Source organism: Chrysemys picta, chromosome 14, assembly GCF_011386835.1.
Source record: "Chrysemys picta bellii isolate R12L10 chromosome 14, ASM1138683v2, whole genome shotgun sequence".
Lineage (NCBI taxonomy): Eukaryota > Metazoa > Chordata > Testudines > Emydidae > Chrysemys > Chrysemys picta.
In genome coordinates this window covers 39,919,418-39,933,698 of record NC_088804.1, presented here as the reverse complement: position 1 = coordinate 39,933,698, position 14,281 = coordinate 39,919,418, and the positions used below count along the sequence as shown (strand labels likewise).

The 14,281-nt window shown below is 42.7% G+C and overlaps 1 protein-coding gene across 7 annotated transcripts in view; it reads right to left on the bottom strand.

Moving 5' to 3' along the window:
* Positions 1–14,281, bottom strand: part of BANP (BTG3 associated nuclear protein) — a 251,959-nt gene that overhangs the window by 142,827 nt on the left and 94,851 nt on the right. For 6 of the 7 annotated variants that reach the window (XM_008168621.4, XM_042852096.2, XM_065567315.1 and 3 more), the window contains one exon: positions 13,472–13,711. The exons of the other annotated variant lie outside the window; for it this stretch is intronic. In XM_008168621.4, coding sequence (XP_008166843.1) covers positions 13,472–13,711 — 240 coding nt within the window. The remainder of the gene's footprint in view (positions 1–13,471; positions 13,712–14,281) is intronic. 7 annotated transcript variants of the gene reach the window in all.

The following is a 14,281-nucleotide window of genomic DNA, read 5'->3' as shown; positions in this document are numbered from 1 at the left end:
TATAACAGAAATGACAGTGCTTTCTTTGTGAAAATAAATATTTCTGATTCTGAGGAGCTGTTGCCAACAGCCATGCTCCATACAGTTTCTGATATCCACATATTGAAAGATAAATTAACAAAAAACAGTTATGTTTATGCTGGAAAAAGCAGCACAATTTAGTCTGACATCACAATGTGCAGCAAAGCTGATGGAAAAATGTAGGTCTGTCACTTTAAAATATATATAATTTAAAATCCTTTCTGAGACATCCTGTTACATAAGCCCTTTCCACAGTGTCTCAGAATTCCATCTGGATGGCAAAAGCCACCATATGTGCCGCCAAGAAAAACTAACTTATGAATCAACAACGAAAATTTCTCCCCTTCCGAAGGAGCTTGTGGGTTTGGAAAGGACTGGCATGACAGAAATCTGAACACTATATGAATTTATTTACATTTTACCACCAGTGGAACTATCAGCCTTAGGCATCTCAGAGTTCATTGTTTAACCCTTTCAAAACAAAACAAAAAACAAACAAAGGAAAAGTGTAGGTTTCCAAGCCTGAGAGAAACGGCTATGCAACTTTCTGGAATTCAATTTATGAGTTTCATGAAATCATAACTTTTCTTGCATGAAGCAATGCATTTTCCAGATGAGATGTACATTAATTCTTGCACAACTGAACAATCTGTATTCAGTGGCTGGACTGCTTTTCCTCTCACCGTGACAATAGGGATTAAATGTTTTCATAGACGCTTTCTGTCTTCTAAACCCTGTGATAAAAATATTGCTCCGTCATTTACAAGGCCTTTGATAGTTAAGTAAAGGTTTCTTTTCCAGAATCCATTCAAGCACTGTTAGGATACTTTGCTTAGTCAGGGCCTGAGACAGAGAAATAGTGAATAAACACCAGCTCCCACTGAAGTCAATGAGGACTGAGAGTGCTAAGCACATCTCAGAATCATGCAGTGGTCACCAACAGGTCGATCGCGATCAACTGGTCGATCCTGGAGACTATCCCAGTCGACTGGGAGCCGCCTGAGGTAAGTGCTGCTTGGCGGGAGTCCACACCCCAACCCCCAGCGCTGAGCCCCCTTCCGGAGTCAGCACCCCATACACCCTCCTGCACCCCCGAACACCCTCCTGCATCCCAAACCCCTGCCCCAGCCCTGAACCCCTCCCAGAGCCATCACCCTATACCCCCTCCTGCACCCAGTACCCCCTCCTGTACCCCAACCCCCTGCCCCAGCCCTGACCCCCTCCCAGAGCTTGCACCCTGCACCCCCTCCTGCACCCCAACACTCTGCCCCAGGCTCAGCCTGGAGCCACCCTCCCAACCCCTCGGCCCCAGCCCAGAACCCACACCCCCTCCGGAACCCCAACCCCACTGCCCCAGCCCGGTGAAAGTTAGTGAGGGTGAGGGAGAGCAAGCGAGGGAGAGAGGGTGGTATGGAGTGAGTGGGGCAGGGCTTTGGGGAAGGGGTGTGGCCTCAAGGAAGGGGTGGGGTAGATCCTGGGTTGCACTTAAATTCAAAAAGTGATCTTGGGCATAAAAAAAGTTGGAGGCCACTGCGCCCTAAAGCAACACTGCCACTCCATTACTCTAGTAACTGTTCTGCAATCTAAATAAACAGGCAAATAGTCATTACTCTAGAAAAGTTCCACATATGGAAGAATTAACCCAAAGTAAGTAGTGATTAGAACAACTGTGATACAAATACACTTCCATTCCATCTGTAATTTCATGGCTTTGGATAGATTCATAGTACAGTAAAGAACCTCTTAGGCTGCAACACATTACATATTATTAATTAGAGATGGCAAGTTTGCAGCGGGCAAAGAACAGTGAAGGAGAGTGTTGCACGAAAGGGCTTAAAAAAATGCAAGAGCTTACTGGATTTCATTTTTAAAAAAATGAGCACTCTCCTCCTCTTCCTCTCAGCCATCCAGGTGCAGCAACAATTCTCATGTTTAAAGGCATCAGCATTTCCCAAACAATCTTTGTTCTCCCTGCTGTAAACTGATCTTGTATATGCCTGAGTGACATGCAAAATCTGAGGGGGAATGGGGGATTAAACCTGAATTATCTTTAGGTTCATAACCTAGTTTGAAGCCTTTTACAACACAAGCAGCCTCCCAGGAGAAGGGGGGGGGGGGGAACCTCCTGCACTTGAGATATTTAAAACTAGTCTGACCGAAGTACTGGAGTCGGAACAGACGGTATGGAACAATCCTGCATTGGCTGGAAATGGAGGGTGTAGATGACCTAATACAATAGAGGTCTTTTCCATCTCTAGCTTCTACAAGTCTATGAACGGATGGCTTCTTGATAGCATATTATACGCAATCAAGCTAAAAGATATCATGTTCATGATTGACTGGCTAAACAGCTGTGCTCAGATGCGGAAAATAAATTCTCCATTAGCGTAATGCAAAATAACAGGGAAGGGAGGGTGGGAAGGAGAGAAAAAAAAACATTGCCAATAATCTATTTCTTGAAATTGCTGCCTTAATTTCAGTTTACTAAACAGTAACTGTCCAGGAAAAGTAAATGTAATCCATACAAGTACCCAGAAAAGAGGGGAACACCGGCCAATATAAAATTATAGTATTTTAGACCAAATCTATAAGCAGATGCCAGCACTGGTGCCATTTATTAGAACTGTGGTGCTGAGATAAACTTGATAGGCTCGCCTATCATCTTCTTGCCTACCCCAAAAAAGGGTTATCACGTCCCTCCCTGTGGCAGCATTTAACTGATTTACAAAGGAGGAGCCATTTGGAACTGAAGATAGACTATGGGATCTGACAACAGCAAAAGCTCTGAAGGGGGCAGGCAGAAGTAATGGTGTGTCTTCAAACAGCCATAGTTCAAACATTACTGGTAGAAGAAATCTCTCACTAAAAGCACTTCCCACTGCCTTAAAAACAGCTCACCAGTGCAGATACACACGCCCTATAGCTGGGGCTGTAACAGACTCAGACCCTCTGTGAATCCGGCATAGACGGAGACTCACAAAACGCACTATTATTATTACTCTGTGTGTGGCACCTTTAAGAGCAAGGCATACTGGGAAACTAGTAGCTGTAATATGAGATTACAATATTTGAAGGCAACTCACATCAGTGGGAGACTTAAAGGTCATCCTGAGGCACCACATCTGGATCAACATCAGTTCCTGGCTGCACTTGTTGCATTACACAGTCTTAAGAGACTGGATTCAAAGGGCTACTCTAGAATACAGGAAAGGTTATTGGTAAAAGGAAGCATGCATCTTTTATGTCTTTGTTCCTTTTTGCCAGGCTTATTTCTGTCCAGTAAACTGACTGTAGTTAAAGCACCATGTCCAAACCTGCTTTGGCCCCTTATGTATGTCCGGATACTATATGCAGTAGAACCCCAGAGTTACAAACACCTCAGGAATGGAGGTTGTTCATTTCTCGGAAATATTCATAACGCTGAACAAAACGTTATGGTTGTTCTTTCAAAAGTTTACAACTGAACTTTGACTTAATACAGCTTTGAAATTTTACTATGCAGAAGAAAAATGCTGCTTTTAACTACCTTAATTTAAATGAAACAAGCACAGAAACAGTTCCCTTACCTTGTCAAATCTTTTTTTAACGTTTCCTTTACTTTTTTTAGTAGTATACATTTAACACAGTTCTGTATTTCTTTTTTTTTCTTTCCGGCTCTGCTGCTGACAGATTGCATACTTCCAATTCCAAATGAGGTGTGCGGTTGACCAGCCAGTTCGTAACTCTAGAGTTCGTAACTCTGAGGTTCTATTAGAGTGCCAGCCATTGGAGGGCTATTATAAGGCAGGAGGCTGATAAGGAATGACTGGTCATTGCCACAGGTTGAAGAAAGGAAAAATCACACCAAAATTTATCCTAATTAATGGAGCCTAGATATAAACACTGTGAATTTGAATTGTGCCCAATCTTTCCACTGGACTGTTGTTTTCCCAACACTCCTTCATTATTCTCCCTACTACCCCAGCTATGGACTTAAGTAATGAAATATGGACCCACTCTCTTTTGTTTGCCAGTGATCTTGGAATTAAGGATCAGATGAAATCAATGTGATGGGTATTTTTTAAAACATGATTGACATGGCCTTCTACAGTGGGCTCCCTAGAGTATTAACCCACCCCAGTTAAAATATACACCCTCTTTAAAGAGCAAGATTTTTAGTTTATCTCAAATCTACATACTCCTACACAGTTCATCTGGTATATAAAATACAGATTGCTCTACGAGTTATTTAAGCTCTCTAATGAGGATTTTATTAGAACAAGACATTAAACAAAATGAGAACAGCTTGAGTTTCTAGCTCTCCTGATGGAATCCAAGTGCTGCATGCATGGCTCCAAGTGTTGAGCCCAAGAAAGGCTTGTGGCTACATTTGTTTTATCTGGTCCACGTGTTTTTAAACTGTATTTCTGGTTATATTCCATCATGCAGAGACTGATACAAGGCATAGAATCAGTGTCCATACATCACACGTGGTGCAGTGCAGAATCATGGAAAGGAAAGGACAACATAAAAATAGAGGTGAGGGGAAAAAATTAAAGGGTGACAGAAACCCATAAAAAGATGAGAGAGCAAAGAGAAGGAGAAAGGGAGAATGGTTAGGGATCTTTTCTATTTCTGTTATTTTATAAATTAAGTTTGATAGCCCTTTATTAAATAGTTATAATAATGGCAACTACTAGCAGTAACCTATAAAGCAGTCACATTGGCGTAGTGGTACTGGGGCTTATGGTCTGTGAATGCAGGACTTTCTATTGCTCCTCCTCTGGTATTAAATGTTCAGTGTCTACTGAAGATGAAATTGACCCGTGAAACATTTGTGATTTAACTTATGTTATTGTTAAGACCAAAATCCTCAGAAAAAGAGAGGCTGAAGCTGACACAACAATAAATTAATAGTGATCTGTGTATTTTAAATGACAACTTGTTGACCACTCAAGATGCTAATATTTAAAGGGTAGCCTCCTCAGTCATAGATCTGGATATTCAAGATCACATGTACAGCTTATAATACTCAAATATATTTCCTGAGAAGGCCAAAAAATAATAAAAGAAATCCCAGTACATGGAATCACTTTGATCACTTCCTTCACTTTTATAAGATTCCCATCTTGAGGTCATTGTAAACTGTGCAATGCCCAAGTAAAGATGTTTGGTGGGGTAATTATGTAGGTGGCTAGAAGCGAAGAAGTCCCCATTTCATGCAGCAGAATAATTCTACATAGCCATCTAGTGTTTTAGTAGTTGCTTGAGCCCATTGTGCTCTCCTCTGCAGAGTTTTTGTCCAGTGATCTGTGTAATTCATTGGCTACAGCTCAGTTTTTCTCAAACGCGGTTGGCACACAATTCACCTGCAGGGCCTCTCCACACACTGCATGGCCTAGCAAGCTGGGGCAGGATACGTTTTTAATTTATGAGCCGCTCAGACCAGCACAACTTGTAACATATATTTGGGTTATGTGAATGAATGTCTATATACATACACCGGTCAGACTGGCACAAATTACACAATCAGGCACAAATCAAATGCATTTCCTAATACACAGATTTGGGTGATCTGCCTCTCCATCGTAAGAAGAAAGGTCATGTTAATGAATTTTGTAAAGGAGTAGGGTGCTTAATTCTAATTAAGCTGTTCACACTACTTCTCCTGGACCAGGCAAACCTATAGTTCATTTTTCTATCAGGCACTATGTTTACACTCTTTGAGCTAATCTGGTCACTTAGAAAGACAGATTTACTTTTACCGGTATTAGGAGTATGACCTAACAAGAGTACTAAACTTTGGTAACCAAGTCTCTTCCTATCGTATGATTTTGACATTCCTAAAAAAAAATGTAACAGCCACATGCCAAGTGAAAAAGAAAAGACATTTTATAGCATAGCTCTGAATCAGACATATTCTCAGATGGACTTTAACATAATATGAAAAATGTGGAAGCTTGTTTTCCTACATATATTTTGATAGTGCCATATAATCTGTGTTTTCAATTTTAGCAGTAGATCTGTGCTATTTTAAACATCTCCACACAGATGTATTCAAGATGAAATAATGTTAACCCATGAACTGAAGTCAGCAACCGTTTGTGCTGTAACAGGCTGGGGGCAAGATTCAGCAGAACAGTACTGAGTTCCCTGCAGCATTACAGAGACATTTTTAATCTAATGCCCTTACTTCTGACATTGGTATTGCTCATCATTTTTCAGATTTAGTTTCTACTTCCTTTCAGAAAGAACTTGAAAAAGGCTGCGTAGATTTTGCCTAAACTTTCTACACAGAGAAATTTTCCAGAAAGTTTCAAGCTAGGAGAGAGAGGATTTTATAATGGAATTGTTTTCATAGCTATCATGTTTGCTAATGTGAAAATTATTACAAAATCGCAAAACCTCAAGTCTTTTTCACATTCAGGCAGTAACTAACATTTTACAGCTTATCTATATTGTTAGATAATTTAAAAGAACTGTGAAATATTGAAAGTGACTTATAAAGGCACTACTGCTATTCCACTAGTGCTCATCACCACCAACAAATTCCCTCTTTTATAGTATTTTCTAAGATCACAAGTAAAGCCATTTAGCAATCCATCATTTGATTGCATTTCTTGCTTTCGACAGTACAAATTTTGAGTTTGGGATTTTTTTTAAAAAGCATGTTTGCAGATGCCATCGTAAAATCTCACAAGAGCTAAGCCTACATTTTCAGTTACAAGAAAGGAAGTCCAAACTGCTGGCATTCCTCGATCATATTTCACCAGAAAATCCCTACATTTTTGGTAGGGCTGAAGTAATGAGCTACTTAAAGCCATAGTATATTTAAACTGCTCTGGTTACTTGCCCAAAACTCTTTCTCCACTACCACTGCCACCCCGCGAGCAACTAAATGAAAATATATACCTCCAAAGATAAACTCTGCCTTTCTGTTGTGGCAGAATGTATGCAATATATCAAGAATTTTTAATAAACATACATCCCTTCATTTGGAAAAAGTGGCTTCTGCATACTATACTTTTCAAAATATTTTCTATTAAATACAGATTTGGTTGGCTATTTTTTTCCCCAGAAAAAAAAAGGGAGGAAGATCTTTCCACTGCTAAACTGGAAGACGAAACTTGAACCAAAAAGATCTCCATGATGACCTGAACTTGCTAGCTCTGATTGGCATATGCTTGACTGATGACATTAGATCTTCATGTACGTTTAAAATAAACGCAGCACAGTGTTACTGCACAGAGCAGCAGCAAACTGCGTATTGAGGACAATGATATGATTCAGTTCTCACTCTACTGCTGTACTTCGTTTTTGTTGGAGTTTATGAAACAACACATTAGCAATAAAAGACAGCTGGTCTACAGACTGGTGAGGCCAAGAGAATATGACACTGCAGGGCTTTGCATTTCTTTCAGTGCATCAATGATAAACTGTAGGGATGAAATCCGGCCACGCTGAAGTCAATGGGAGTTTTATCCCTGACTTCAATGGGGACAGGGTTTCACCCTGGGTGTTTATGAATCATTACTAGGACTGCCAGGCATCCCGTTTTCGACCAGAACGCCCGCTTGAAAAGGGACCCTGGCGGCTCTAGTCAGCATTGCTGACTGCGCCGTTAAAAGTCCGGTCAGCGGTGCAGGCCTTAGGTAGGCTCCCTGCCTGCCCTGGCTCCCCGCGGCTCCTGGAAACAGCCGGCATGTCCAGGAACTGAGGCCAATGGGAACTGCAGGGACAATGCCTGCGGGTGTGGGCAGTGGGCACCGCACAGAGCCGCCTGGCCCCCCCTGCGCCTAGGAACCGGATATGCCAGCCACTTCCGGGATCCATGGGGGGCCAGGGAGCCTGCCTTAGCCCCGCTGCACTGCCGACTGGGAGCCACCTCAGCTGGAGCTCGCACCCTGAACCCCCTCCCGCACCCCACCCTCCTGCCCAAGGTCGGAACCCTCTCCCGCACCCTAACTCCCTCCCAAAGCCCGCACCCCAACACCCTTCTCCAGCCCTGAGCCCCCTGCCGGAGCCCGCAAACCTTCACGCACTCCAAACCCCTGACCCCAGCCTGAGCCCCCTCCCGCACCCAAACTCCCTCCTGGAGCCCGCACCCCCTCCTGTACCCCAACCCCAGCCCTGAGCCCCCTCCCACACCCAAACTCCCTCCTGGAGCCCGCACCCCCTCCTGTACCCCAACCCCAGCCCTGAGCCCCCTCCCACACCCAAACTCCCTCCTGGAGCCCGCACCCCCTCCTGTACCCCAACCCCAGCCCTGAGCCCCCTCCCACACCCAAACTCCCTCCTGGAGCCCGCACCCCCTCCTGTACCCCAACCCCAGCCCTGAGCCCCCTCCCACACCCAAACTCCCTCCTGGAGCCCGCACCCCCTCCTGTACCCCAACCCCAGCCCTGAGCCCCCTCCCACAACCAAACTCCCTCCCGGAGCCCACACCCCACATCCCCATCACACCCCAATCCCCTGCCCCAGCCTGAGCCCCCTCCTGCACTCAAACTCCCTCCTGAAGCCCACACCCCAACCCCAGCCCTGAGCCCCCTCCTGCACCCAAACTCCCTCCCAGAGCCTGCACCCCGCACTCCCTCCCGCACGCAAACCCCTTTCTCCAGCCCTCAGCCCACTCCCACACTCCAAACCCCTCGGCTCCAGTGCAGAGACCCCTCCTGCACCCAAAACCCCTCATCCCTGGCCCCACCCCAGAGCCCACACTTCCAGCTGGAGCCCTCACCCCCTCCCACACCTCAACCCCCTGCCCCAGCCCCCCTCCTGCACTCTGAACCCCTCATTTCTGGCCCCACCCCAGAGTCTGCACCCCCAGCTGGAGCCCGCACCCCAACCCCTGCCCCAGCCCAGTGAAAATGAGTGAGAGTGAGCGACAGAGGGAGGATGGAGTGGGGGCGGGGCCTCAGAGAAGGGGAAGTGGCGGGGCAGGGGCGGGGCAAGGATGTTTGGTTTTGTGTGATTCGAAAATTGGCAACTCTAGTCATTACAGATACGCAGTCACCCACACACTCACTTACGTTATAGACAATTAATAAACAAGCTACCAAAAGGGAATTTCATTTTCACTCACTTATTACCAGTGATGATATGCAAGTTTACAGCATGAAATCATTACAGCTGAGCCAGTCAGATTAGTATTGGACCCCTTTTTGGATAGGTTACTTGGTCCCCTCGCCCCTATTCAGTGCTGTAGTAATTTTATGATGCCTTGGCTATGTTATTTTAAGCCTCATTAACCACACAATCACTTTCAGATTCCCCAAACAAACTGTATGTGGGTATTCTTGCAACAGTCTATATTTAGGGAGTGTATTTTTCTTTTGATGCATGGGGATTTGTTCCAGAACAAAGGCAACACGTTAGTCTAGACACTGAGTGGAGCCAATAGACCTCTGTTTTAGATGCTGTAAGTACCCCTAACTTCAGTCAATGCTGCTTTTACAAAGAATCTCCCTTTTAAATTATATCAGCTTAGTCATATATTGCCAATATGATCACACACTTTCACTTAAGGAGCCTCATTTTCAAAAGCCTGCTTTGCAGATACAAATCTGGTAATTGCACATACAAACAGCACTTAGGGCTACAATAATCCGATTTGGACACCTCAATTTAGGGGGTTGCATGTGCACTTTTTGCAAGCACACTGCTTCCCCCCCCACTCCCTTCATTTTATGAACAAATTTTCAAACAAAACCTATTTAGGCTTATAAAAACTTGTGAAAATAATAGTGTTACATGCAGTAACCTAGAAAAGTACCATTTACATTCCATAAGTATCTGAAGAGGTCTCCAAAATTTGCAAGAACAAAATTATCTGTAGGTCTTATTAGCCCTTACAGAGCCACCAACACATTTTATACATGATCAAACAACACTGTGAAAGCCTTTGAAGGCTTCTGTTTCCCTTACAGAGTGAACCAATGATAGGCCACAATGCAGCAAGTCCAACAGGCTATTTCTAATTTAGCCCACTGGTCCCCACCACAGTAGTCAGGTGACATCACCACCAACAAAATGAGGCCATTAGGAGCGTACTTCCCAAACTCAGTCCAGCCTGAAGAAGGAACAGTGCTATCAGGCTCATTAGCAATCACTTTCCACAGATTTTCTCCATGTAACTCTGCATTGCGCTAGCAGAAATATAATGATGCAGTATTGAATTCCTCAGAAAAATTCAAACAGGCTCTAATTGGTGCTTTTTTTTTTTTTTTTTTAAAGATTAAAGTTAGCTGGCATTCCAAATAATAACTGCACACAAAAATATCTGAGTACGTTAATTTATTCCCATTGTACTGCTCTGTAGGTGAACTACATAAAATAATTTCAGGAATGCATAATTCAGTCTTCTACTCCAAAGTTTGTAGCCTATAAAGCTTGTTTCATGCAAGAATGTTGCTCATTTTTTTCAATGGTTCTCCATATAATTCCACGTTAACATTAGTATTTCTGTATACTTAAGACCAGTGGCTTTCAACGTTTTTTAGGCTGCATACTTCTTTCCAAATAATGTAGTCTACCATGTACCCCCATCTGAGATAGAGTCAGAATATATCTATGATTAGATTGCCAAGTCTTACTAAATTAAATGCATTGTCCACCATCACAGGATTTTTCTCACTTACTCCCTGACAAGAGCTCACACACTCCTAGGGGTACACGTACCTCAGTTTGAAAACCACTGCTTTAGACAGTATGGATAGCAGAGGTACCCAATATGTGCTATAGCTTGTGTCAGGATTTCAACTATTCAGAAGGCATTTGCAGGTTTACCTTGCCTGAAATGTAAACTGTAAACTATACTTATAAAGTCAATTTGGCTGCTGTCATCAAACAATTGGTTGAGTAATCCCCTGCTAGTAACCATAGCGTCATATCAGCATGGTGCCTACCGCTTACTCAAACAGTCAGGTTGTCCATCACCCATGTCTAAGAACATTTCAGACACTTTATGTACCATAATCTACCTCCCACAGCATCTTAGTTACCTATAAAGCTACAGAAAAAAAACTGTCTATATCCCTAATATACATTGCAAAACTGTTTGTAGGCCTGTGATAGCCTCCTAACACTCATCCTGACAAGGAGAGACAATATGAACCATAGTTCAACCATGAACCATATCATCCAAAGAGTTCCTATCTTGAATCCACACACTTTATGATATTTAACTTTTCCCTAAAGTAGGGAAACATTTGTGTGAACTGCAGTGAGCCTGCTACAATTTCCTTTGTCTCGATTTGAGTGAGGTCCACCCTTTGAAACGATACATACTGATAAAAAAATAAAATGAGTTTGTTCCACTTGGAATTTATAGCCAAACCATCCAGACAATCCACACTCCCCATTTGTTTCCAGCTGGTCAAAACTGAGATCCAAGCTCATATTATTTTGATTACATGAACTGTATCTATATTTCCAACAAAAACAAGTTGATTTTTTTTTTCATTATTTCAGTTATCACCATGGTTGGTATTTCTCAACTAGAAATGTGCTACATTTGGTATGCTCTGTACCTGTGAACTGTATGAACTCAGAGTGGCTTCCTAAACCAAAAAGAGAGCCCGAGAGATTTCTAGGAAACACCCACTGCAGACTAATTTAAATTGGTCCTTTAGGATCCTCCCATAAATAGAAGCTAAGAAAACATCTGGCTGGTGGCAACAGCAACAAAAAACACACCCAACTCTTACAGAATGTAATTTAATGTGATCATTTGGGATAGCTGAGTACAATTCTAATGTTACTTCTAATGTTTTCACGACTTAAAAAACAAATCCAGAGTTTGAATATTCACCAAGACTATTCCCCATAAATGTCTTTCTACTCAGCCTACCATGGGCTCTGAGAAACGTAGTGAAAACTGTCATGATATAACAAGAATCTTTAAAACCTGCAATTTTCTATGTTTCCAGATCCTATCATTACGCTTCTGACCACAGTAAATGGAAAGAAGCATTTTAGTTTGCATGTGGTGTTTCTAAGGACTGACCCACCTGCCTCCTACACTACAGCAGCATAAGATCTATACCCACAACATGTTTCTGAATAAGATAATTGGCCTAATCCTGCTATCAGTGAAGTCAAGATAAGTGTTTTCAATTATTTCAGTGAGAAAAGGATTGGGCCCAACATAAATGGACAGTCTCAGCCCAGCTCTTTGGAAGACGATTGTGCTTCAGCACCACTGTAGGAGCAATTTCAAATGTCCTCTATATTCCATCATGCCATCTACATTCAGCTGTCTGTCCAAAGAGTGAGACTGGCAGAAGCAGGAAGGCAGAGCATTGTCTACAACTCACCCGAAGGGAAATACATCTGAGCTGACGCCTGAACACATTTTGAATTTGATGCACTTTTTGTCCAGGTTTTCCACTGACTGCAAGTTCTGGAATCTACTGTCACTTAGCCTGCTAGCGAGGTTTCCCTAGGATTAGCTAGTTTGGTACCATAGAGGGGAGGGGAGCAGAGCATGTTATTTGGAAGATAATGTCTGCTGTTAAATCAAAACCTTGCAAAGTATGTTCAGTGTTACATGGGGGATGAGCATAAATGTCTATTACAAAAATAACTCAAGAAGTAACATAATGAAGTTACTTTTTAGAGCAGAACCACACTTCACAAAACATAGATATTAGAAAAATGAAGTTGGACCATGACTTGTTATAATGTGCTGTAATTCTTTAGAGCTACCCCCTCCCACATAAAAATATATCATTTAAAAACAAATGTGCAGACCAAAATAACTGTAGAGTAAAGGAGAAGTTGGTCAGATTGATGCATGACCTGCCTGACTGTATTTGTAGGCTTGGGCTGCTGTCTAGAATAATGTTACCAGGTCAGCCAATCATCTTTCAGATTGTACTTCCTATAGTGAGATTCAAAATGGAGCCACAAAAAATACAGAGCATGGAGCAGATAATGCAATATCTGAGCAACAAGCAGGTGGAGGTGATTAGCTGCATTAATGACTGCACATAGGTGCCACAGCAATGGAAGCTTTATTCATACAGAAATTAGACTAAATAAATTAGAGGCATAGATGGCACCAGAATAAATAAGATGGGCCCCACTCTTATTTCAGTAAAGGGCAATCAACATTGTATCTAATGTGTGATGTCCAGAGGACAAGTTAATTACTATGGATTGTTGGTTTTTTGGGGGGGGGGAAAGAAGACCAGAGAGGGGGAGAAGGAGAGGCAGGATTGGAGTCAAGAGATGCATACTCCTCGTTGTTTATACAAATACCCGAGCAGGTAATAACATTTGCCATTACTGAGAAGAAGGCCTACCCAAAAATATTGAGACAAATAAACCAAAAAAGAAATGTGCATGAACATTTTAGAACACTTGGTTCTAAAGATTTAGCTGTTTGTCTCTTTTGCTCTCAATTGTCAGACAAAGCAGATGGAAATCTCTCTATATAGCACAAGATCAGAAACTTCAGTGTTATACTCACAGCGAATACCATAAATCATGAGAGGATCAAGCTGCTTCTTCCCATGCTTCCCTTGCCCTGAAAGGTTGGAGATGGCCTGAATTTCCCGGTGGAAGAGGTAATCTAGCAACGTCAGTGCCATCTTCTCAGCTGTGCGGCAGTTGGTGCTGATATGCAGCATGTCAGCTGGGGTTATGGGGCAACGGACTCGCATCTCAGGATTGTTTTCATCTCCAAGCCATGTCCCATTGGGGTAATCCTCTAAAAACAGAGAACGAGGAAATTCTAAGTGATTGCACAGGCTGCAAGAGTTATATTTAAAATGTATAAATATCATCAGCTCTTCCCGTTTTTTTTATGGTCTCCATTAACTTGTTTCAAAGCTCATAATGACTGGCTGGCTCACAAGATTTGTAATGGATAAAGAGTGTTTATCCAACCCACATCAGCAGTGACCAAAAGTGGTTACCATTAACAGCTGTTCTGTGGCCTGCAAAAAATGAGCAATTGATCTTGGTCCCGATGTCCAACTCAGAAATGAAATTAAACAGTCTCTGAAGAGGCCAATGAGCAAAAGAACACAGAAAATCTTCTCACCCTCAGTCGTGCTCATTCAGCCCCCTCAAGATAAGGATCAGGGCATGTTTGTGGGGTAAGGAAGCGGAGATCTTAAAGTGAGCCACTTTTCTGGTAAGGCTTGTCCCTCCAACCTCAAATTTGAATCAAAATTTTCCCCTTAAGCAATGCAACAAGATGAGCTTAATCAAGGCTGACAGCTTGAGAAAATAAATAATTAGTGATGAGGGGTAATTTCCTTGATTACTTACTTAA